This window comes from Antechinus flavipes, chromosome 4, assembly GCF_016432865.1.
Source record: "Antechinus flavipes isolate AdamAnt ecotype Samford, QLD, Australia chromosome 4, AdamAnt_v2, whole genome shotgun sequence".
NCBI lineage: Eukaryota > Metazoa > Chordata > Mammalia > Dasyuromorphia > Dasyuridae > Antechinus > Antechinus flavipes.
In genome coordinates this window covers 459,721,589-459,748,030 of record NC_067401.1, presented here as the reverse complement: position 1 = coordinate 459,748,030, position 26,442 = coordinate 459,721,589, and the positions used below count along the sequence as shown (strand labels likewise).

At 42.9% G+C, this 26,442-nt stretch overlaps 1 protein-coding gene across 1 annotated transcript in view; it reads left to right on the top strand.

Moving 5' to 3' along the window:
* Nucleotides 1-305: 305 nt before the first annotated feature.
* The window catches only part of IL12RB2 (interleukin 12 receptor subunit beta 2), a 46,561-nt gene continuing 20,424 nt past the window's right edge, over nucleotides 306-26,442 (top strand). Inside the window, exons 1-8 of the mRNA XM_051996845.1 lie at nucleotides 306-351; nucleotides 702-1,082; nucleotides 3,206-3,320; nucleotides 6,085-6,266; nucleotides 7,787-7,929; nucleotides 10,653-10,803; nucleotides 16,415-16,494; nucleotides 23,425-23,653. Of these exons, the coding sequence (XP_051852805.1) occupies nucleotides 306-351; nucleotides 702-1,082; nucleotides 3,206-3,320; nucleotides 6,085-6,266; nucleotides 7,787-7,929; nucleotides 10,653-10,803; nucleotides 16,415-16,494; nucleotides 23,425-23,653 (1,327 nt within the window). The remainder of the gene's footprint in view (nucleotides 352-701; nucleotides 1,083-3,205; nucleotides 3,321-6,084; nucleotides 6,267-7,786; nucleotides 7,930-10,652; nucleotides 10,804-16,414; nucleotides 16,495-23,424; nucleotides 23,654-26,442) is intronic.

Below are 26,442 nucleotides of genomic sequence, written 5' to 3'. Positions count from 1 at the left end.
CATACTAGCAAGAGGGATATATCGGGTGGATAGACGACAAGACAAATTACAAATTAATTGACTTGGCTAAGGTCACACTGGGACAGGATTTAAATTCACATGAAGTCTTAAGGATCAAATGAGATGATTTTTAAAAGGTGCTTAGCACAGAGTAGGCATTATACAAGTGCTTATTCCTTTCCTTTCCCTAATGGGTAGTGCTGGCCTTGGAATCAAGAAGATCCAATTTTCATGCTAGGCAAATCTTGGGATCCCAGCTTCTGAGCTGGAAGAATCCAGTGATCTCCAACCTTCTCATTTAACAGATGAAGAATCCTAGTCTGAGGGAATTTAAGTACCCAGGAGCTAAGGGTAAGTGAGGTTTCTGACTCTGTGAAATGAGTATTTTTATTTTTATACTCTGCTGCCTCTCCATTTGTTTTTTTACCTAGAAAATGGGGATGATAATGTCCGTGGTTTTAGATCACAGACTTGTCAGAAAGGCTTAGATGAGAAATAGAATCAAATAAACCCCCCAATGTTATTAAACGAAAAGGGTTCTGAAATGGGATTGTGACTGCGTTTTTACATGGAAGTTACCATTTGTTGTTACCGGTGTTTTCAAGGATTCTAGTCATTTAAGCTGATTCTCTTTGCTTGGTATATTTGTCTTTATTGTCTCTCACTGAGAAACTGTGAATGACGCCTCAAGGTGCTTCCAGGATCTCGCCAGAATGACGTCCTAGGGCTTTGTGAATTGCCCATCTGCGATGCCCCTGGACACGTCCTCAAGCGCCCCGTGTTTTTCCTTGCAGATGTGTGCAAGAAGGGAGTCATCACCGTGAGTCCCGCCCAGACGGTTCTGCTTGGGGCCACGGTCAATATTTCCTGCTTCTTGAAGCCCAAACAAGGCTGTTCTCGCCCCTCCGACTTCCAAAAGCTAACCTTCTACCGGAACCGCATTCGGCTGAGCTCCCTGAAGAGCCACGTGCTCAGCGTCCTGGTCTCCGATCTCCAGCTCGGAACCACCGTGTTCGTGTGCAAGCTCTCCTGCGGCGGCGGGAGGGAGAGCCAGGTGTGCGGGGCCGACGTCTCCGTGGGCGGTGAGCGACTCCTCGTTCTGCTTTCCTGGGCTTCGGGCGGAGAAACAAGGCTCGCAATAGCGGATGCACCCAGTGTGTCCCGGTACTGGGACCCACCTGGTACAGACGCTCGTAGAATAGATACAGGAAAACACCCTTAACCCAGGCTAAGATTTTAAAATCCCAACCAAAGTCCCATCTTCCACAGGAAGCTTTCCCGCCGTCTCCCGGTCCTAGAGCTTTTCCTCTGTTAATTATTCCTAAATCAGACCGTGGACAGCTAGCTGTATGTGCTTGTGTACATGTTGTGTCTCCCCAGGACACTAAGAACTCTGTGCCGCCCCTTATTGTATCTCCGGGCCTGCCACATAGTAGCACCTGGTAAGACAGGACTGACAGGGAGCTAATGTAATGTCGCCCCCCTGCCTCGGTGAGGGAAGTGGGCAAAGATTTTTCTGAATGACTCCCGGCCGTGACGTCATCCACATAGTGGGGTGTTCTGTGGGGCTCCCCGGGGCTGCACCAGGCTTCTGAGTGTTCTCACCACAAGTCTGAGTAACCCTGACCTTTAGCAGGAGGAGCTGGGGGGCTGGAGGGAAGCTGACTTCAAGTCACTTCTCCCTTCCTTCCTGTGACGGAGTTGCTCCATTGACAAGAGTATGCAAGTGACCCTAGTTCCTTCTAGGCTTGACGGAGGAGTGGTGACTTAGATTCCCCTGGGATCAGCCCGAAGTCCCTCAGTAGGACCTTAAGTAGCTCTAAGTTACAAGTCCTGTAGAGCTTCTGGGGATACTTTTGTCTGTTGCCTCACTCCACCCCTCTCTCCATTTGGAGTAAGGCTCTTCCAAGACAGCCTGGCACCCCAGTCCTGCTCTGTCCATGTCCAGCCGGCCAGAACTTCTTTGCCTTTTTTTAAGTCATGGACACTCCCCACACACACACCAAGACTCTCTGGTGAAGCTTGTGATTCCCTTCTCAGATAAATGTTCCTCAGTGCATAAGATCATTATAGGAGATTACAAAGGTAACTAATCCTATCAAAATTCCAAAAAGTCCATTCACAAACCCAAAGTTAAGAAGGTGTCCAGTAAGGGAATAAGATTACCCATGGCTTCGTCCAGAAAGCCCATTCCTAGAGCCGCCCTTTCCTCCAGGCACAAACTGTTGTGATGGAAGAGACACCGCATCTGGGGGGTTCCTGCCCACAGCTTTCACCAAATCCTTTCATTTTTCTTGGACCTTCCCTTCTTTATCTTTAAAATGGGTATGGGGGAGGGGGGTTGATGACTTCAAAGATCCCTGCTTAGGTCTAAGTTTATGCTCCCACAAATCTTACATGGGCCCATGGTCACTATTCTTGTGTGTCCTGCGAGAGAGGGAAAGGCATTCTCATGGCCTGTACCCGAGCTTGGCGCTTTTAAGAGCAGATCTGTAGCTGGGTCATAGCTTCCTGCCCGTCAAACCTGTTACCCGCCATGAGGAAGGAAGCACCTGCAGCGGGTTAATGAACACCTAGCAGCTTTCCCTTTTTCTTAGTATCAGGGCAGGGGAGAAGTACACTGGCTTCTGCCTCTAGACCAAGAGGAGAGGTAACTGGGTAGGAGGGGGCTCAGCTGTTCAGGAAATGGAAATAGGTGTGAGTTTCTCTTTCAATTCACCATCTTCACAGGAAACGCTTCATTTCCCATGTTTGCCCAAGCTGTACCAGAGCCTGAGACGCTCTCCCCTTTTCTGGGACTCCAGTCAAGATTAGGAGGGAGGGTGTCTCCTCTCCATAAAATAAGCAGATTGGATTCAGTGACCCCTAGGACCTTTTCCCATCCAAGATTCAGGGTCCTCTGACCACAGGGCACAGAGTAGATGTGGGTCTTCATTAGTGTGAGCATGGCTCCCTTGCTTAATGTCTAGCCTTTAGGTGCTGAATTATCACGTTATTAAGCTGAATATTGACTGAATAATGTTGACAAGGGGTTCTTAGCACCGTGACCAGCACAGAGTAATAGCTACATGAATGCTATTATTATTATTATTATTGGGACTAATCTAAATTATTGTTATTATTAATCTGCGTGTGCTACCATTTCAGTAAGATTCAGATGCTGTCAGACTTATTAACCCTGTTTTTCTTTGTCTTCTTTTTTAAGTCACTCCCGAGCAGCCCCAAAACCTGTCCTGCAGCCAGTTGGGAGAGCAGGGGCATGTGATCTGCACCTGGGATAAAGGAAGAGACACCCACCTGTACACCGTATACACCCTTCAGTGAGTGATACAGTCCTAGCTTTTGTCTCGGCCCCCTAACAGGGCTCCCTGAGACCAATTTCCTTATCACCAAAAGAAGAGGCTTTAGGGAGTCCCTGAGGAACAATGCCTCACTTAAATCCAATTCAAAAACAAATCAAGACGTCACCCAAGATGTCACTGGTCCTCTTCAAAAACAATAGATAATCTAACAAGGACCAATGGAAAGAAAGCTGGTCCTGGGGTCCAAAGACCTGAGTTCAAAACTTGCCACTGATGAGTACTGCCCTCTTTTGGATTTGTTTCCCTCTCCAAAAAGTGAGAGTCACTTCTAGTTCTCTAGTAATATTCCAATCACTGAGCTTCCACCACGACCTGGGACAGAGTTGGGCTGGAACCCGTGACTCTTGCCTTGTAGGACTTAATCCCCAGCACTCAACATTCTCAAGTAAAAGTGATTTTCTTTTGTTCTTTTCCTGAAGAAAGTTTGTTCAGTTCAGTTTTTTGGTTTGGTTTCGATCTAGTTGATTAAGTGAATCCTTGGAAAAGGATCCTTGTGATCAGTCCAGCCTCCTCCTTGGAATAGTAGCAGCAGCCGCAGAGTAGCAGCAGTAGCATAAATACAGCAGCAGCTGCAGCAGCAGCAATAGATGTTTCTCTTGCTTTGCTTTCCCTTGCTCCGAAGGAGGCATTTCCCACTGCTCCATCGTCCTTTGAATATTCTTTTCATTGTATGCTTTCAGTGCCTCCTCCAGCTTTCCTCCAAAAGGTTTGGGGAGCTTACCTCTTTGGGAGAAACCTCCTGAAGGAGGAAAAACAAAGTTGATGAAACTATTTGGATCTGAAGCTTTTCCCTCAAACCCCCAGAGTAACTTCCAGTTTTCTTCCCTCTTTGAGGTGACTTGAAATAGCTCTCTGTGTATCTCATAGGAACGTTTCACTGCACCATCGCAGCATTTTGCAGTCTTTAGCACAACAAGGGACAAGGACTTTTCTGAGCTCCTGAAGTAAAAGCACTCAAGACAAAGCCAGCTTCAATCATTTTTGTCAGGTTCTGAATCTTCAGCTCTTCTAACTAATCTGCTTCTGATTGAAGTGCTTTTCTCCTCTTGGGTATTCACCCAGTCATGAGTGTAACCAGGGCTTCCTCATAAGGACCTGAAGCAGGAGCAAGAAGAGTAGTAGTAGGAACAGCAGTGGTAGCAATAGTAGAAGCAAGAAGAGGTAAGTAGTAGCAATAGCTGCAGCAGCAAGTAGTAGTAGTAGTAATAGTAGCAGCAGCAATAGCTGCAGCAGCATTTATATTTTGCATTAAGGTTTTCAAATATCTATTTTATTTGATCCTTACAACTACTCTGAGATAGATGCTATAATTTCTCAACTTACAATTAAATTAAAGTGTTAAAAAAATACAAGAAAGTGAGTCCAAATTCAATCCTTCCCTTTTTACCACCCATCCCTCCCTTTTCTCTGAGATGGTAAACAATCAGAGATTATATAGTGCCATCGTGTAAAACATTTCCATATTACTCATTTGGTACAAGTAGACTCAAAAGAAAACAAATGAAAGTGGAAAAATAGCACACTTCAGTCTGCATTCAATCTATCAGTTCTTTGGAGGCAGATAGTATCCTTCATCATTTATTCTCTGGGGTTGTTTTGGATCATTGTATTGCTGAGTATAGCTAAGTCATTCACAATTCTTCATTTCACAATCTTGCTGTTACTATATATAATGTTCTCCTGGTTCTTTTTACTTTGCATCAATTCATGAAAATCCTTCCAGGTTTTTCTGAAATCATTATTTCTTGTAGCACAGAATCTTCAGCCGTTTCACAATCGATGGAGATCCCTTTTATTTCTAATTCTTAGCCATCACAAAAAGAGCTGCCATCAATGTTTTTGTACAGATAAGTCCTTGACCTCACCTTTTTTGGATTCTTTGGGATATAAACCTAAAGTAGATGCTTTCATCTGTAAAATGAGGGGGTTGAATTGCATGATCTCAAAGGTTCTTTTAAATTCCAAATTATCTTATTATCCCCTCACACTCTTTGAGTCTTAGTTTTCTCTTCTATAAAAATGGGAGTAATAAAACTGACCAAACTTCACAGGTCCAGAACTTTGGGCATGTCATTCAACCCCTGTTTGCCTCAGTTTCCTCATCTATAAAATGAGGAGATGAAACTAAGTGGGCTTTGCAGTTCCTTTCAACTCCAGACCTGCCATATGATAAGTCAGACTCCCAAGATCTTGGTTTTCTCATTTGTAAAATGTAAGGTTTGGACTAAGTTACCCCTGAAGTCTTTCCAGCTCTAGACCTTAAAGGTCCTATGATCTTTAGGTATTATGGAAATACAGATTGTAGTGGTGGTAGTAATCATGGTGGTGGTGGTGGTAGTTGTGATATTAGCAGTGATGGTAGCAAAATGGTAATAGTAGCAGTTACAGTGGTATTAGTAGTGGTAGTGTAGTAATGGTGGAAGTAGTCGTAGCAGTGGTAGTTGTAGTATAGTAATAATAGCAGTAGTAGTAGTAGTAGTGGTGGTGGTAGCAGTAGCAGTAGTAGTAGTAGTAGTAGTAGGCTACTACTACTACTACTACTAGAAGAGATGGATGAGAATTCAGAGATCAGCTAGCTCATGCCACTTATCTTACTGATGAGGAAGCTGAGTCAGCTAGCTAGAATCTGAGGGAGAATTAGGACTCAGTTTTCCCAAGTCCCGCCCTGGTTCCTGATTCTCATGAGCTATCCTACAGGCACTGACGTCTCTCTTCTCTATAGATTGACGGGGCCAAACAATTTAAATCTGGAGAAGCGCTGCGCTCCGGACCTTGAGGAGTTGGATCTTGGAATAAGCCTGAGTCCGGCTTCTCCCGAAGCCAGTTACACAGCCAGAGTTGTGGCCGAGAACAGCCTGGGGAATTCCTCCTCCCTCCCGTTGGCGTTCTCCTTTGTGGATGTAGGTGGGTGTTTTGTGCGCCATCCGTGTGACTCCCTGCGTGCCCTGCACTCGCCACTGGGGGTTGTCAGCCACCTTTCTCCTGCCTCCCAGATAAGTGCCCCAAGAGAATGGAGAAGCTTCTGGAGGAGCTTTGTGCTACCTGGTTCGTCTCTGCACCAAGAACCATGTCTTGCACACAGTCGGTGCTCAATAAGGCAACACGTATTTCAATGCACATGCTTAACACCAATGAACAACCCCCCCCACACAAAAAAAATTTTTTTCTTGAAAGATTGCTTTGTATGGGCTCTGTCCCTTGGGCCTGGAAAGCTTCCTGATTCATCTCTTGGAAACCCAGACTTTGTGCAATAGTCCACTCATGTGCAGAATACTTATGGGAAACCTCACTGACCCCTTGACTTCCTAATACCGTCGTCTTCCAAGAAACACTGTTTATTTAGCTACACTTACCATGCTTAGCTGTGGGTTAGCTCCCCTTTAGTGGAAGGTCAGCTCTTTGAGGGCAGCTTCAGTTTTGTTTTCAGCTCTGTATGACCAGTGACTAGAAGCTAATATGAATTCAATTCAAGAAGCTTTTATTCTCCATGTACTTTGTACTAGACACTGGACCAGGTATAGCATTGTAAAGACAGAACCCAAGTAGTCCCTGCCCTCAAGGACATTAAATTCTACAAACATTTGTTGGATTAAGTTGATAAACTGTCTGGATCTTAGAGTGTGATAGGTGCTTATTTCTTTTATCATTGAGTACTGGTGTATAGAATGGATTTCAGGAAATTGTTCTTTTTTCACTTTCTCATATTCCTTGGTGACCCCCTACCTTCCCCTAGAGCACATTGCCCATCCCATCCTTCCCCTTCCCACTACCTTCAAACTTCTTTTCTCCTCTTCTTCTTTCTCTTTCCAGCCCTTCCCCCACCAAAGATGGTGCTATATTGCACCATCTCTTTCTTCCTCCTCCTTTTTGGCTTCTTTTGTGTTCTTTCCAACTTGATAGATCATTTCCCCCACATTTTTCATTATTTCATTTCATTATTTTATTAAATTAATGCCTTTAAATTAAAAAAAAAAAAAAGTCAGACTCATGATTTCACCAGTATAGGGACTTTCCAATGTGGAAACTCCCTCCACTTAGGAAAATAGGCTAAAAACATAGAGAGTCTTAGAAAATCTAGACAGAATTTCAGTGACTTACCTAGATGCAGATTTCCCTTTTGTGTCCAAGGGAGGACTTGAATCTGGGTCTTTGAGAATTCAAGCTCTTTATCTGCTAAAGCATTGAAATGAGAAAATTCAGTAAAACTATCTCCAAGGCTGATGGTAGACATTGTCTTATTGGTAACACGGTTATGGGGGGAGATACTTCCCTAGCAACTCTAATTTCTTTCTTATCACAAGTGGGTCTTCAAATGAAGTTAATTATGCTCAAGGGAAAGTAGTTCTGTGGTATTGGTGATTGTACCTTGAGTATCCCCATTGGTGACCCCTAGAATTAACTCCTTTTTTTGTTTATACAATTAGTGAAGCCTCTTCCTCCAAGTGACATCAAAGCTGACTTTCCCAAACTGTTGGCCAACTTCTGTACTTTGCAGTGGCAGGATGAAGGGTCAGTGGTGCTGAATCGCCTCCAATTCCGACCAATCCATGAGAGAGCCTGGGAAATGGTAATCTTCCATAGTGGTGAGAAGGAGATGGGAGAGGGGTCCCACTTTTCCTTTAAGTATATAATATTTGTGGTAAGAGAGGTTTCTTTCTTAGACATTTTCAATATTACTACCTAACTCTTGATCATTGCTATTCATCTCTTTGAAAATCTGAAAATTAGGGGCTCTGAGATGATTTGACTTCATATATACACCTATGAGTCATTTCTGAAAGTCCTGTGCGGTCTCTCTTGATAAATGTTATAGACTTCTATGATATTCATAGTTCTTTTTGTTTTTATATCTCTAATGATTAAAATAGTTATTCACCTGTGTACACAATTATAAAACATTTCTCACACAAATAAAATCAGATCTAAACAATTGGAAAAATATCAATTGTTCATGGCTAGGCAGAGCTAATATAATAAAAATGGCGATTCTACCTAAATTGATCTACTTGTTCAGTGCCATACCAATCAAACTGCCAAAACATTATTTTGTAGAACTAGAAAAAATAACAACAAAATTCATCTGGAAGAACAAAAGGTCAAAAATGTCAAGGGAATTAATTTTAGAAAATTACAAGGGATGGTGGCTTAGCAGTACCAAACTTAAAACTATATTATAAAGCATCAGTAATCGAAACAATTTGTACTGGCTAAGAAACAGAGTGGTAGATTGGTGCAATAGATTAGATACACATGATGCAATAATCAAGATGTATAGCAATGTAGTATTTGACAAAACCCCAAACTCCAGCTTCTGGAATAAGAAGTCACTATTTGACAAAAATTTGTGAGAAAACTGTAAAATAATATTTCAGAAACTTAGCATAGATCTACATCTTGCACCCCATATCAAAATGTAGTGTGTGATTTGGGGATAAAGGATGATACTATAAACAAATTAATTTATCTCTCAGATCTTTTTAGAAGGGAGAAATTTATGACCAAAGAAGAACTAGATAATGTTATAAAAGGTAAAATGGACAACTTTGGTTACATCAAATTAAAAACATTTTTGCACAAACAAAAACAATTGAAACAAGATTAAAAGGAAAGTATGAAGCTGGGAAAAAAATCTTACAGCCATTATTTCTGATAAAGGTTTCATTTCTAAAATATATAAAGAACTGTGTCAAATTTATAAGAATACAAGTCATTCTCCAAAGGATAAATGGTCAAAGGATATGAATAGGCAATTTTCATTTGACAAAATTAAAGCTATTTATAGTTACATGAAAAAATGCTCTAAATCACTATTGACTAGAGAAATGCAAATTAAAACTACTCTGAAATAGCACCTTATACCTCTCAGATGAGCTAAGATGACAGGAAATGATAACGATAAATGTTGGAGGGGATGTGGAAAAAGTGGGACAAGAATGCATTGCTGGTGGAATTGTGAGATGATCTAGCCATTCTGGAGAGCAATCTGGAGCTATGCTCCAAAAGGGCTATCAAACTGTGCATCTCCCTTGATCCAGCAGTGTCTCTACTGGGCCTATATCCCAAAGAGATCTTAAAGGAGGGAAAGGGACCCACATGTGCAAAAATGTAGCAACTTTTTGTGGTAGCAAAGAATTGGAAAAGGAGTGGGTGCCCATCAATGGGGGAATAGCCAAACAAGTTGTGTTACATAAAGGTAATAGAATATTATTGTTCTATAAAAAATGATGAACAAGCTGATTATAGAAAGGCCTGGAAAGATGTGTATGAACTGATGCTGAGTGAAGCAAGCAAAATCAGGAATACATTGTACACAGTAACAGTGCGAATGTATGATGATCAACTCTGAAAGATTTGGTTCTCAGTGATTCGGGGATCCAAAGCAATCCTAATAGACTTGGGACAGAAGATGCCATCTTCATCCAGAAAAAGAACCAAAGAGACTGAATGTAAATCAACACATGCTATGTTTACTTCTTTTTTCTGCTTTTTATCTCCCCCATGGTTTTTCCCTTTTGCTCTCATTTTTCTTTCCCAACATGATTCAAAAAGCAATGTATATTAAAAATAAACTTACTACAAAATAATAATAATAATAGTTCACATATGATAGTAATGATGATAATAATAATAGTAACACATAAATCTCTGAGGTTTACAAAGTGCTTTACAAATTTGATCTCGTTTTATCCTTACAACAACTCCTGAAAAGGATACTATTATTAATCCCCATTTTACAGATGAAGAAACTGAGACAAAGAGAGGTTCGGTGGCTCGCCCAGAGTCACTGATAAGTGTCAGAGGCTGTATTTGAATTCAGGCCCAGAGCTCTCGCTACTGCACAGACTTAGATACATTACGGATATCCCAATCTTCTTGTATTCCACATATAGCACTTTATACTCATTGTGTGTTATTTTGTAGCACAGTTATTTATATATATATATATATATTGTCATCCCTGGTATGGGTAGACATAATTGGCTACAAGTTGTATAAGCTTTTTCAGTTCAGGATGTTTCATTCTTTATATTTATGACCCTGGCACCTAATTCAGTATCAGGTATGCAGTAGGAACTTAACAAATGCTTATCAATTGATAGATCGTTGGTGCTAAGTGAACGGTCCTGTAAGGAAAAACTCAGAGTAATGGGATCAGAAATTCAGATTAATCAACGATGATGTGATTTCTCATAGAATCAGGAATGAAAGACATCTTGAAAGACCATTGAGCTTATTTACTTAATATTCATTGTTCTCTTGTGAATTTTTTACTTCTCTGTCTGCTTCAAGGTTCATGTTACCAATGCTGGAGGAAGATATGATCTGTACAACTTGAAACCATTTACAGAGTATGAATTTCAGATTTCCTCCAAGCTACATTCTGTCAAAGGAAGATGGAGTGATTGGAGTAAAGTACTGAGGACTCAGACTCCAGAAAAAGGTATTACACACACACAAAAATCCTCATTATCTAAATTTGTGTGGTCATCCTATAGATGCGTGTCAATAGTCAATCACATGCGTGAGGTCAGAGGAGTTGGATTAGAGGGGATGTCAGGGGTCATGTAAGTCAGTCCCTTCATTTTACAGATGAAGAAACTGAGTCCCAAACAGCTATTAACCGAATGATCCCAAGCAAGACATTTAACCTCTGCTTACCTCGGTTTTTCTCATCTGTAAAATGGGGATAATATACTAGCACCAACCTCTTGATATTGTTAGAGGATCAAATGAGATAGTATATGTCGAATGTTTTGCAAGCCTTGAAGGAATGCACAAAAAAATAGCTATTAATATCATTAAAGGGTATATAGATTATATTTCAAGAGAAATAAAGCACTCATGATTGAAAGCAGGGACTGTCTCTTCCCTCTTTTTGTATCCCCAGTGCTACACAGAGTGACGGGGACACAGTAGGTGCTTAATATAAATGTTTGTTGATTACTAGATTGATTGAATTGACAGTATCAGGCAAGACCTTGTGGAGGAGATGGAACCAGAGCAAAGCTCTGAAGGAGGGATTCTAAGAGGCAGAGATGAGCAGGGATCTGGAGGTTCCAGGCATTGGCTATTCACAAAGATATCGATGGAATGAAGAAGAAGAAGATGGAGACGAAGGTGGGAACCAGGTTGGGGAGCATCTTAAATGCCAGCCACAAGACCTTTGTCTCCTAGAATAGGGGTTCTAAATGTGGAGTCTCTGAATAGATTTCATGGGAACCATGAACTTGGAAATTTCTACTATTTTTTATTAATCTCTGGCTGAAATAGAGCATTTCTTTCAGTTATTTAAAGCCATTATTCTGAGGATGGGTCTGTGAGCTCCACCTTGCTGCCAATCCCTTTGGTGGCCCTGCCCAAAAACAATGTGGAATCATGGAAGACTTTTGGGCATCTATCTGCCTCAAATGCTCCCAGTCAATTACCTTGGGAGACAAGGATTTTGTCCATGGATCTCTCATTTTCTCCAGTTATTCATCACGGGCAACACTCAGTTCAAAGGCTTAAGTGGACTTGGTTTGAGTTGTGCTGGTTCCACTGTTTTCCTCTCTTTTCCATCAGCAAACAAGCTCATGGGACTGGCCACAACATTCAGCATGTTATAGGAATGATTTTGATCTTGTCATCTTTTTAAATTGTGTTCTTTTTTTTCTCCTCCCATGTTTTTGGGAGGAGAAAATTCATCAAATATCTTATACATTCCAAAATTTTAATCTAGTATATAAGATCAAGTTGAATTGTTCTTATTCAATCATGTCTGACATTTTGTGACCTCGTTTGGAGTTTTCTTGGCAAAGATACTAGAGTGATTTCTCATTTCTTTCTCCACTTCATTTTATAGATAAGGAAACTGAGGCAAACAGAAATGACTTGCCTAGAATCACACTACGAGGAAGTGTCTGAGGCTGAATTTGAACTTGGTGTTCTTTTGTCTCAAGATCCATCTTGCTTAATTAGTAAGGAGAATGGTCTTCATAATAGCCACAGAGAAAGTACATTGATACGTAATAGTTATAGAGTGCTGTGTAATTTGTAGTTTCAGGGATTTTATCTCATTCGATTCTTACAGAATGGAAGTGATGCAGAAAGTAAGAGTAAGAAATCATAAGTCAGGGAGGTTAAAGCTTTCTGGGACTTATCCAAGCTTATATAACCTGCAATTCTCTAAGAGAATAGTTTACAGATGAATTGTCAGGTCTGAGTAAGTGAAGGGAATTTCCACACTGGGAGTCCCTTCTCCTTCTCTTCTCCCCCTCTCCCCCACTTTTCCATGCAAATAATTCAGGGGGAAAAATAAAAAGAAAATAAAAAATAGATAGTTTTATAATAATTAAGACTTGACTCTTCATCTCCCATAGCAAGCCCAACAAGAGACCTGTTTGAGGTAGTTGGCTCATTCTGAAGGCTTTCTGATATTCATGCAGAGAAGTGTCTGCTCCCCTGAAACACGCCTCCCAGAGCAGAGTCTTCTTGGCTGACGCCCAATGTTTTCATTTTCCTTTTCTGTGTCTGATCTTGTGGGTTGCTTAAAGACCCTGGGCTGTATTCTTAGCTGCTCCACTCTTACCTCTTACCACTATTTCTGTCATCAGTTCCTTTCTGAAACATGAATTGATGCAAGACCCAGAAGGTGTGATATTTCTCTCTCAAACTTTCCTTTTAACCCCTTAGGCCCACTTGTCTGCTGGGGTTTTTCAGTTGGGTTTTTTCCGGGGCTAACTTAGTTGTAAGGTTTTAATTCAATTTCGTTCTTACCGTAACTATTATTATATATTATATTTAAATGAAATCGAATGTCGATTTTCTTCAAAGCCCTCCAACGGCGTCTCTGCTTCTCCAAGGCACATCCTCTCGAAATCACAGAAGCTCAGGGCTGAATCAGCAGCTGAGAAATCTACCCCATCTCAAAATATCCAGCCTACTGTATACCTAGGGAATGGCCCCCAATCTTTGCTGGGAGAACTTTAATGAGGGGCGAATCTGGCAGGAATTAGAGTTTGGATTTGGCTGTTTGGAAGGTGTCGTTACCATGCTAGCTGATTCAGAACAGCATCTCTTCCATCATGAGATCATAGATATTCAAGTTAAACCATATCCCATGCATTGCAGAAATCCTCCTTCCCCTCTTTTTAAAATGTTACTCTTTTCTCCCATCCCATCACACTTTGCCTTTTAAATGAGAGATTCTGTAGTTTTAGGAAATCTGATTTCTACCTCATTTTTTTTTTCTTTTTTGGAGGCAGAGGAAGCTTAACATTTTCTAGCTTTTTTCATGTTCTAAAACTCCAGGGAGAGAACTGGAATTGGGAAGGACCACCGGGGCTTGAATCCTACTTTTGGCATTTACTTGACTTTGAGCAGAGCCTTTCCTGAGTCATCTGTCAATTAGGAATAATACTGCCTGTAGTAGCTGCCCTGTCATGATTGTTGAGTCAATAAGCATTTATTAAATGCCAACTGTATATGTGCCAGGCATTGTGTTATGCGCTGGGAATACAGAGCAGTTAGCAAGCTTTAAGCTCTTCTGGTATGCCAGGTACTGTGCTAAGTGCCAAGTATACAAATACAAACTGAAAGACAGTCCCTGCCCCAAGAAATTTATATTGTCACAAAGGCAGGAATGTGGGGAGGTGGGAGATCATGGCTTGTGAAGTGCTTTACAATCAGCAAATATGATAGAATTACTGGCTCTTCTCTCTCTCCATCTTCTGCCAATTCATCACCGGTAGGTTTTGCCTTTTGAAACCACCAAGATATAAGGTAGGAGTTTCGATGGCATCTTGTGGCAGTAAATTCCAAAGAATTAGCTGTATTCTAGCTTGAGGGCAGAGCCCCCTTTACGCATTTTAGCCAAAGTTCTGCTTTTTTCAGGGCATCCCCATAGTCAGGGCTTGGCCAGGGTTTCCTTGTCCTGCGCTCCTCCCAGGAGATAGGGAAGAATGGGGTACAAGAGTAAGAATGCCCATTAATGGATGAGAAAACACACTCAGGAAGGTAAATGACTTGTCTGAGTCCTCCCTCCCCTTCCCCCCCCCCCCTGTTACTTTGGCGTCAGAGCCCCGAACTCTAAATGTCCGCTGCCTCAGGAAAGGACTATTTTTTTTCATTTTCTTTGTCTCACTGGTCCACAGCCCAGCGCCTGGTACAATAAACCCCAAATAAATGCATGATGATTGACCATGACCTCAAGGACTGGGCTTTTGCTTGTGTATCTTGCTGCTTCCCCTGCCCATCCAATTATGTGTAAAGAAAAGGATCTCCTACAATGTTCTCATCAGATCAATAGTGAGCCTTGGATCTAGAAAACCTGGGTTCTAATGTGGCTTCAGTGGCAAGAGTGTTGAGTTGGGAATCAAGAAGTTCATGAGTTCAAATCTGGCCTCAGACACTGATTAATCTGTGTGATCCTGGGCAAATCACTTAACCCTAATTGCCTCATAAAATGAGATAAGAAATATAAAATGGCAAACTAGTGTTTTTGCCAAGAAAACCCTAATGTGGTCATGAAGAGTGGGACACAGATGAACAACAAAAACAATATATCTATATTATATATGTATTCTTTTATACATGTATAGTCTATAGAACATAAATCAATTAACAATAATTTATTAAATGTTATACATGTATATATGCATACATATATTTAGATATGTAAATATATTGATGTACATTTTGATTTAATTTGACTGCTTTAATTTTTCATTTAATTTAATTTAATTAATAAATTTAATTAGGGTGTGTGATAGAGATAAATTACCTGTTTCTAAATTGCCCTAAAGCTTTCTTAGTCAAACTATTTATTGAGCGGTTCTGAACAAGGTCCAGATGCTATATCTCAAGGGTCCTGCACTTTGCTTCAGATTCTGACTTACTCTAACTATCACCACAGCAGGAGGGACCAAACTTTCGTCAGAGGAAAAACCCTATTTACCCTATAGAAGTCTCCTGTCCTCTCCTTGCTTCCTCATCTCCTCATTGCTCAACCAACAAAGGGAAAACTCGGAATTTGATGTCTGTTTTATGTGAGGACCCCCATTCGTGGTAGTCCATTGTCACTCAGAAAGGAGTGGACCGGTTCCTTCTGGACTTCCTCCCTTTGTACTGATCTTCAGTCTTCCTTAAGCAGCATCCATAGGATTAGTTTAACCTAGATGCAGAATACCTTGTTTTAAAGCCATCCCTATACCCCTTACCAAAGAATATATTTTAAAACATCTCATAACAAGGTTTTTAAACAGATGGTCTCCCTAAGGACCAAAAGCAACTACCAAGTCCTATTTCTTGATTAAGAGCTGAGGAAAGTCTTTATATATTTGCTTAGGATAGTGTGACTCATTGACGTTATTCTAGCTAATTAGGCTTCTGTTCATGAGTTCCTGATGATTTAGTGTCATTTATGTAATTTTCTGGTGTACATCTCAAATTCCTCATCTGATGTCAGAATTATTTTTTGGGGGGGGAAGAGGGGAGAGGGCCTCCAAGTACAATAAAACTATATATAGTTTTCCTTGGTGACTTTTTTTTTGAAATACAATTTTAATCATTTTAAGGTTAGTTAGTTTTGTTGCTTTTTTAAAATCAACAATTCTTAAATAATATTTGACAGGAAGTATGGTAAAATGAATGGAACATGAGACCTAGAATCAATTTAAATCCCACTCCAACACTTACTGTGCGACACTAAGCAAGTGACAATCTCTGAAGTCTCAAATATCTCTAAGATTGAAAGGTTCTAAGTTCAATGCAATCAGGACCTATTTGGGGTCATGGATCCTTTGGGTGCTTACTGAGGCTTCTGGATCTTTTTGTCGAATTATGCTTCTAAATGCATAAAGTAAAACAGAAGATCATAAAAGAAATCAAATTATATAAAATATAATTAGCAAAGTACTTTATAAAAACTAAGTCCAGGTTAGAAGTCCTTGCAGACCTATGGCTGTGAGACCTTTTGCATTTTTATAAATTAATTTAAAATGGCTTCATCTCCAGTCCTCTAAAAGCTCTGCCTGACACAGATGAAACAATTCATTTTTCTTCTTTTCAAACAGAACCTGTTGGAACGTTAGACGTGTGGTACACAGTGGAGGACCTGGAAGGCGACCTACAAAACATTTCTCTGTTTTGGAAGGTGAGGTTGTCGGGGAAGCCGATAATTCTGTCGTGTTCTTTCACGATGTCACGAAAGCTTGGAGGCAAAGAGGTCCCTGAAGTCTGAATCGTTGCTAAAAGGCTTTCTCCTCTGACATACCTTTGTGGGTCCACCCACCTCACAGCCCAGTTATAATTGCCTTGGGTCCTTGCCTGAACTTGAGGGTTCTTGGGGGCTCTTGGATTTTGAGTGTCGGAGATCAGATTCGGAGCTGACTCCAAGGCCAGCCCCCCAGCACACTTCTCCTTTGTGACGGAAATCTTTCTTTATCTCCCTGGGCCTCGGTTTCCCCATCCATAAGTAGGCAAAGGTTGAACTAGCTGACCTGGGAGGTTCCTTCCAGCTCTAGAATTCTCTTATGGTTTCCAGTGGGAGAAAAACACAGACTGAGCGTTGAGCTCTCAGGCGTTGGAGATGGATAGTGGGTAGTGTTCTGAGTCTGCTGATGCTAGATTTCCATTGATGGTCCGTGTTGGCTGGGTCATTGAGCGCTTCTTATTGACTAATAAAGGTTTGACTTGGGTGAGGGAGTAGATAGGAAGGAGGGATTATTTCTCCAATTCTTCACTACTTCTCCATCCCCCAGTAACAGCCACTTCCTACCATTCAACCCAACCCATGGCTCCATGTCCAATGAGGCTTTCCCTTGGAGGTACCTGGCTCTAGTCAGGTCACTTGTGTGATCCTGGTCTAGTCACCATCTTCCTGATTCTCATTAAATGAGAGTTGGACCCTGGGCCTCTGAAATCACTTCCAGCTCTCCCTCAATCTGGGATCCTCTGCATTCTGTCACTTTTTGCCCTTTTCCACATACCCAGTATTCTTTCTTTTAAAAAAAAAATTAATTTTGGGGAAATCTTTCATTTTTCACCACTTTAGTTTCCAAATACTACTTGCCCCTCTCCATCCAGTCATTTTTTTTTTTGACAAAGATTTAAAAGGAAAAAGAGAAAAAGTCAGTTCAGAAATCTGACCAACATACCAAATACACCTGACAACAAGCCACACTTGGGGTCCTTCCCTCCCCCCAATCATAAAGGGGAAGAATAAAGTTTGAACTCTGAGTTCTTTCTCCACCTACCACTGGTGGCCCAGGGAGAGAAAAAAGAGGAAGGAAGGAAAGGAGAGAGATTCCTCAATGTTCCACCCCCCTCCCCGCCAAATGTAAAGAATATGGGCCCACTTTCCTGCTCCCCAGCCCTATCCCAAGTTCAAGGCTCCTTTAAACAGTGCCCAAGCGGGCTTCAGGAGGAACAAAGATTCTTCCTCCTCATTTCTCAAAACCCACTTCCCTTTCCTCATCACTGTCCCCAGCGCAAATAATAGTTATAGTAAAACAGATCTTCAAAGTCTAAGGAGAACTTGATAAGAAAAGTGTTCTCAGGAGGGCTTGGAGATGAGGATTTGACTGATTTTTCCTGCTCCTCTTTCTTCTCTTCTTCTCCTCCTCCTTTCTCTCTTGTTGCTCCTTCCTGTTTTTCTTCTCCATTCCCAATTTTCTCTCTTCCCCCTTTCTTCCTTTCTCTCTTTTCTTTTTCTTCCTTCTCTCTTTCCTCTCACCCTCCTCTCTACCATCTTCAATTTTCCTCCTTCCTTCCCTTCCTCCTCCCTATCCTGTGTCACACATACAGAAGTTGTTGGGTACCCATGTCAGGGACTTACTGTAAATAAATTCAAGGTCTTAGAATGGCTATGACTATTTGTATTCCTTAAGATAGGGATCAGGGTTAATGTCTTGTTAATGGCCTGGGGAACTCCTGGAGGAAGAAATGCCTTCTTTGCGATGTACAAAATTGGAGATTTGCCTGAAGCTGGACCCATACTCAGGCCAACTGCTTTTCTGCTGCTAGCTTAGAAGGGGCTCGTTGCCTGACCTGCTATGTCAAGGTGCCCCCCAATCAGATTAAAAAGAAAACAGAACAACCATTTAGCCAGCCATGGGCTGCCAACGAAGCTGCCACCATCTTGGGGTACTTTCAGAGAGGCAGCATTTCCAGGAATAACTAGGGGAGCTTCCCCTGCTGTCCCTGCTCTCAGTCAGAGTCCACATCTGAATGCTATGGTCAGCCCTGGGCACCCCAATTTTAAGGGACGTAGCCCTGGACGATGTGCTGGGCAGCCAGGGGTGGTGAAGGATGTGGGCTTCCACACCATGCGATAATTGTATGAAGCACTGGGAAGAGAAGGCTTGGGGAGACCAGATGGCTGTGGATATAATTTACCTGGTTTTAGCAGTTTTGGATAAATTGATTCACTTTATTCTTGTGGAGAAAATGGCAGGATCAGAGAGTCATGGAGTCAGATTGCTTTAGGACTGGTGGAACAGTCGGATTTACAGAGCTCTTAACGGCGGCAGGAGCGTGGCAGAAGGTCTGCAGTGGAGGGCCCCAGGGATCTTTGCTCCTGTGGGAAGGACTTTGTCTCTTGCTTGGATAACCTTTGCTGGATAAATATGCAGAAAGACCCAAACTGGGAAGAATTGGCAGGGCAGCAGATGGTAGAATCTGGATCCAAATCCTCGTGTTCTTGAGGCTTGAGCATTGGGCTTGATCCAGTGAGATGAAATTCATTAACAATCTATGTAAAGTCATGCACTTTGGCACAAAAATCCAACTTCAGAAATAGAAAATGGAGGAGGCCTGGGTAGTCAACAGCTGTTGTAAAAAAAAAAAAAAATCAGGAGGTTTAAGTGGACTGCAAGATCAGGATGGTTCAGCAATCCTGGGGGGCACTAAGAGTCTGCTCTTGGGGGGAGAGATGAAGCTTTGTCCTGAACTCTGGAGCCATGTGCTCATTGCTGGTCACCATGGTTCGAGAAGGATGCTGGTGAGCTTGTCACTGGGGCAGAGGGCAGCCAGGATTGCCTGTGCCTTATGGGGAGGCATTCAGAGAAATGGTTCCTGCTCAGTCTGAAGGATAGAAGGTTTGGGGAGAGGGGGTGAGGCAATAATAGCTTTCTTCAAGTAGGTGAAGGAAGGGTGTTGTGTTTGGCTCCAGAGGAAAGGACCCAAGGGAAGGCTGCCAGAAGGTCAGTGTAGGCAAGCCCTTCCTAACAGCAGAAGGTGTCCCAAAGCAGGACGGCTGCCCCCTCAAGAAGAGGGGGTGGGCTCCATCTCCTTGGCCAAGCCTGGGCTCCCACCCATCAGGTGTGTGAGAGCAGGGCTTCCTTGGTGTGGAGGGTAGGTCAGGTGACTGCTGATGTCCTTCTGGGATCCCTTGTGTCTCTGAAAGGTCCTTCACCTATCGACCCAAGGGAGCCAGACCAGGAGGACAGGTCACAAGGGGCAAGAGAACAAATTCAGTTTGGTATTTTATATCAGAGTAGAATGGGCTGTTCTTGTCTCTTCCTACAGAAGAGAAAACTGAGGCTAAAGAAGTTGGTGGGCTTCCAACTCTGATTGTGTGGGTTTCAGCCAAAGCTTTAGCGGTTCTGGCCCAAATGGATAACCATGGGTCTGAACCATTTAATCACCCAATAAACAAATATTTATTAAGCTAAGTGCTGGAGAAACAAAGAAAAAACCAAAAGCCAAGATTCTGCTCTTGGGGGGCTTTCGCTCTTCAGGAAGAATCCTTTGTACCTATTAGAACTCAGGAAGTTGGGGGAGAAGGAGCCAAGGAGCACCTTCTCTTCCTGGGGCAGAAGGAGGGATGCTCCAGGGGCTGTGCTGGGGGTAGATCCAGAGGCCCCAGAGCGATTCCAGTTAAAGCCCCAGCAGAGGGCATCTGAGGTGTGTGGGGGGGAGGTTCTCAGACTGGGGAAAGCCTCGTGCAGGGGCTGTTTCACTTTTGTCGGATATTTACATTAAGAAGAGCACAGAATGAGTCAGCTCCAGCCCAGAGAGGAGGAAAAATCCCTCCCGAGTCACCAGCGTTTCTAGGTAGTTACTCATTTTTCCAGGTTTCTTGGATGAAGATAATCTCTGTTTCTCCTCAGAAAGCACAGTTTCCCAAAAATCTCTTGTCTTTTGTCTGAGAGTGGCTATTTTTAGATTAAAAAAAAGTAGTTTCTTTCTTTAAACAGTCAAAAAAAAAAAAAAAAAAAAAAAGCCCCAACCCAGAGCATACTACAAAAACACTGTTAAAAAAAAAAAAAAAAAAAAAAAAGATTCAGCACCGCTAGACAGAAACTCATCTTGAATTAGAAAATGCATGATTGTGTGGGGTCACAGCCCAAATACACTTTGGTTTTTTACGTGTCAGACACAGTGCTAGACCCAAATGCTAAAGAAAGTTTGCCTTTGTCCTCAAGGGGTTTATAATCCAAAGGGGGAAGATAATCCCTAAAGGGAAAATGAAAAGGGGATGAGGAAATGGAGTAAAATGGAGGAAGGTGGCCAGGTGGGAAGGAAGAGATGGCTGGGGGCTGGGGCTTCTTTACATGGAAGCTGGAGGATTTCTTCCCTCCATGGGGGACTCACACTGGCCGCAGAGGGAAAGTAGAGATGGGAGAAGACAGGATATGGAATGGGGATGGGGAGGGGGAGGCAGACTAACAATTGAAATCATGGCTCTCTTTTTTTTTGCCTCAGGGAGCAGGTGGGTGGGGTGGGTTGTGTGAATAAACAGGAAAATAAGGTGGGAAATGTTTTGAAAGTCAAATCCCAAAGAGATTTCAAGCTGCAGGAACATTACAGAATGAAATCGGATATTGTTGAAAATGCTAGATTTCCCAATCCTAGGCTATGGGAGTGGGCCTGTAGGGCAGACCAGCCAGTCTTCGAGTTGCCTGCTCTCTCTCAGGGGAAAGTGAACATCCTGAGAGCTGGGACCCAGTTTTCTCAGAGCTCAGCATATGGCTTATTATCCATATAATAAGGGTTTCTTGACCTACCTTCAGAGATTGTCGTTCAGTGCTCCAGCCTATTCTCAAAAGCTATAAAAGAGATTAGCACCAGTTGCAGATCTCATGGGTGAGAGAATGTTTGCAAACACAAAGCCAGAGGAAACAAGGATACACCATTAATAACAACAACAAAGATTTTTAAAATCTGATCTGAAAAGGTTGTGAAGAAAACATTGAAAGAAGACTTGTTACTATATTCTGCTTTTGGACAACTCGGTATTAGGAAGATCTCTTCCACTTAAATGGCCCATCTGCTCAGAAATGTGCTAGGAACCGCTCTAACCACCTTCCCGGGATTGTTGAATTTTCAGTGTGAACATTTACACCTCAGAAATGGGCAAATGCCTCCATTCTAGCTTTAATTTATTGTCTTATTGCTTGACTGTACTTAAGAGAGTGTTGTTAATGCAAATTGAGTTTGATAGTGTATATGTATATATTCTCAGTGCCCCAATCCAGAGCTAGTTGTCCAGAATTGACTAGGGTCCCCGAATCTCTGCACCTTCCACCCATTGCTCTAGTTCTATCCTTCAGGCCCAAGCAAATATCACTCTCATCCTCAATCCAACCCTATTAATGGGGGAGGAACCCCAAATACTTTTACTGCAATTATATTTTATTTTCATATAATACTTTCCCCACATGGCCCAAACTCACTCCTAACAGCAGTTGACATAGAGCACTCCCAAGGGCTATAGAACACTTTTTAATATATTATAAATATATATAATAAAATATATATTCTATAAATATATATATTATAAACTGGAAACAGGGAGATTGAATTTTTTCTATTATTTTCAGGAATGAGATAGTTCTGTTTGGCGCCATTTTATTTTTCTTACAAGACCTAAAAGCAAAGTGGAACATAGCAGAACTTATATCCAAATGCATGTTGTGACTTTCAAAGTCACTCCCCTTGGGAGGCTACAACTTCTTCTAGTCACACTTCTATTACAATACCCCTTTTTGAGTCTTCTTGGACCATGGAACTGTTAAGATGCAATCAGACCCCCAAAAAAATCAATACCACAAGTACAAGATGGCAGAGACACAATTAGACGCAGGTTGTCCAAAAATGACCTGGAACTTTTAGGTGATTGCAAGATGTAATCCATCAACATGTATTTATTGAGCGCTTACTGTATGATAACCATAGCGCTAGTTGATCATATTGTCATGGATGATTATGGTTTTCATTTAAAACCAAGCCTTTTTACTAATGCTCTGGCTGTTCTATTGCCCCACCTTCCCATAGCAACATAGTGCTAGGGAGTTAGGTGAGAGTCCCCTCTGGAAAGTTTTGCAGAAATCCCTACGGAAGATGATAAAGGCTTGGTCCCAGAGGCCCAGTTTAGGCTTAACAGCAGGGGAAACTCCCTGATAATTAAACTAAGAGAGCAAAGGGAGATCTCTTACAAGGCGATGGGTTCCTGATCCAAAGCAGGATGAGACAGACGTGGGAGGGGAGGGAAGAAGGGGCTTCTTAGGAGGTAGATGTCTTCCCTTCCTTGATAATCTATGGATTTAGGAACTCTCAACCCATTGGGTGTCCAACAGGGTATCTCAAATCCACAGGCCAAAGACTAAGATGGAGGAGAGCAAGTTATATTGGTCCGAGGGTGCACAATTTATTTACTTTATCAAGGGTGAGGGGCAGTGTGTGGATGGCTGTCCTGTAACCCTGAAATCCATAGCATGAGGAGGCTCGGGGAAGCCCTCTGAGTCTAAGCTCTAGGGAGATTTGGGGGGGCATCTGCCCGAGTTGAGGTGCCCTACTCTGTACCCTTAGTGGCCCCTTACTGATGAGATCATTGATCTATCAAACTACAGGGGTCTTGCCTGGTTCCTCTAGCCACCAGTCTGATGACGCCTTTGGTGATCAGTCAAGCTTATTTACTGTGTCTGCGTTGTTCACATCTGTGTTTATGGCCCTTCCCCTCACTGGATACAAGGCAGGGACTGCTTCAGAATGGTTCCCCAACGGCTCCCACAGAAGGGCGCTTGAATGTTTTGGGATCGATATCCGAAAGTAAATAGGAATTGGGCTTGTTTTGTTGTAGAAGCTGAGTGTGTCTGAAGCAAAGGGAGACATCCTTGGGTACCAGGTGACTGTCCGGGAGGTGAACAGGAACGGTTCAGCTGTACCCTCTGCCCTGGAGGACTTTACCCAGCACACTCACTATTCGGTGGTTGTGCCCCCAAAGGACCACGCAGTGGCTGTTTCCGCAAAGAACGCCAAAGGAAGGACGTCTCCCACTTGGACCTTCGTCTCCCGTCGGCCCCACCAAGGTAGGACCAGGCTTTGGCCGGCTTTAGCGGGCAGGATGTTCCTCCCTAGGGGAGCCAGCAGCCCACTTCTGCGGTTCTGGGGGCTCCTTGCTCCTGGACTCAACCCCATCCTTCCGCCAGACGCAGTTCTCACTCTAATGAAAAGAACATCTGGGGCCATTGTGAGGGGGAAGCCCTGGACGGGGATGAGGTGGCCAGAATTCCCTTCCCGCCCCTCATGTTTGCGGCAGCATTTTTTAACTGATTGCTCCACGTCAGTCCTGGGTGCTGGGGATAACCCAGACGAGACCATCCCCTCCCTTGAAGTACCCGTCTCCTAACAGAAGGCGACGTGCTCCTTGATAAGTCCTCATCGGGGGGATCCTGGAAAATCCAGTAGAATTTTTGGTCCTCCCTTCCCTCCAGAGAAGTGTGATTTTTTTTTTTCTTTTCTTTTATGGAGTGTTGATAGTAGCTTACCACAAAATTGAGGCTGTGTTTTTCTGTGTCGGGTTAGCGTCCCATATCACCTGTAGCTTCTGCAAAACTCCCCTAAAATTCCCATTTAATTTCTTATGCTGACCACAATGTATTAAAACCGAAATGGGGAAAGTTGCGATGGGGAAGTGATAATTATATATGAAATACATGCAAACAGCCCAGGCCAGTTCCGAAAAAGCTTACCCACAGGTCCTGCCCTCCAGGAGCTTCCAGTCTAGGCACGGTGATAATAGCGCTACGTTCTGAACCCGGAAAATGCCCAATTCACATGTGCCTCAATCACTGGCCCATGGAGCCGTCACAGAGATTTAATTAAATGTAACCATGAAGTGGCTTCTTCCGGCCCTAAGGTAAAATAAATATGAGCCAGGGTTCGAGCTTTCCCCCTCCGCCTCCTAGACCCCCAGCTCTTCCTCCACGCTCCAACCAAGCCTATTTTGAAGTCTTTCCTGAGCCTCCCACCCAAAACCTGGAAACTTTGGGATCTGGTTCTGTGTCTGTGTTCATACACATGTGTTCATGCTTGTGGTCTGTTACATGTGTACATGTGTACACATGTGGGCACTATGACCCAAATGACCAGATAAGGGCAGCCCCTGATTCATTCTTATCTTTGCTTATCGATGGAGGGACTGATTTCTCAGAATGTCTGTGTGATATATAGGAGGGCATAGGGACACGTATGGCTATGTGGCACATACATGTATGATTGCATGGGCATGTTACACAGAGACAGGCAGAGAGCAGTGAATAAAGCACTGAGCTGTGTGATCCTGGACAAATCACTTAATTTCTATCTGCCTCAGTTTCCTCATCTGTAAAATGGGGATGATAATGGTACCTAGCAATTCCCAAGACTGGTGTGAAGAGACAATCTTAAAGTTCTATATAAATGCTAGCTATTTTATATGGTTACACATACATATGTATATTTAAAAACACATAAATAGATTTGTATCTATATAAAATAGTACAAAGTTACATATAGTATAGTATATATGCTAAAATAGATAGTATAGTGTATATATATGTATATATTAAAATATATACAGCGCACACACACACACACACACACACACACACACACACACACACAGTATTACTGAGTTAGAATTTTATCCTAAAGTTAGAAGCTGGACCCTCCTCCAAGCCCAGCTCTAACCACTGGCGTCCCTCGACCTGCGCTTCCTGTCACTGTCCGGGACACCAGCCCTTTCCCACTCCCTCAGCCGGTGCCATCCTCCGCTTCTCACTGGCCCCCTGCCCTCAGTTCTACCCCTGTAACATCTCCTCCCCTTAGACAGGTCCAGGTCCTGAGGCAAGTCCCCTTCCCTCCTGCCCAGAGCATGGCACTAGCTACCGCTCAGTTCCCCGCCCCCTCACATTTCTCCCCAGTGTAACCCACTTCTCCTAATCTATTGAGCTGATCTTCCTAAAGCTCAAGCCTGACCCTGCCACCCCCCGTACAGTAAATGCAGCGGCTCCCTATGGTTTCCAGGGTAACAGAGAGAACCCTCTCTTTGGCTTTTACATCCCTTCCCCACTTTGCAATGGTCTTCCACCTCTGTCCCCTCCACATCCTCTGGAATGGGGGGACATTGGCCCCTTGGCTGTTCCTCTGTCTCCCCATCCTGGGTACCTTCTGGGGCTGCCGCGAAGCTCCCCTGCCCATCTCTGCCTCCTGGCTTCCTTCAAGTCCGCGCCCCAGTCCTGCCTCTCCCAGTCAGTCCCCTGGAAGTTAGCCCCTTCCCTCTGATGAGCTCCAGTGGATCCTGTTGGTGCATAATTGTTTGCTTGTCTCCTCATCAGACTGCCTCAGTACTTAGCAAACTACCTGGTATAGAGTAGGTACTTAATAAATGCTTATTGACTTGTTGAGTAAAGGACCTAGGAAGCGAACAAGGGATCACCACAATCGGTTCCTTACAAGGTGTCAGGAAATGAACTTAGGAATAAATCACATCAAGAAACACTCTTTGTGTCACCTCAAAAATAATAAAAATAGACTTTATAGAGTGTTTGCAACCTTGCAAAATAGCGCACATTTTCTCACGTGAACCCCACAATAACTCACAGAGGTGAGTTGTGATCCACGTTGTGCCATCAGTAGTTTTTCAGTCATGTCCGACTCTCATGACACCATTTGGGGTTTAAGGTGCTGGGGTAGTTTGCCATTTTCTTCTCCACTTTTACAGATGAATAGTCTCCATTTTACAGATGAATAAAGTGAGGCTCTGAGAATGATTTCCCCAAGATCTTAGGGCTAGGAATCTGACCTCAGGTCTCCTTGATTGCGAATCCAGTCTCCC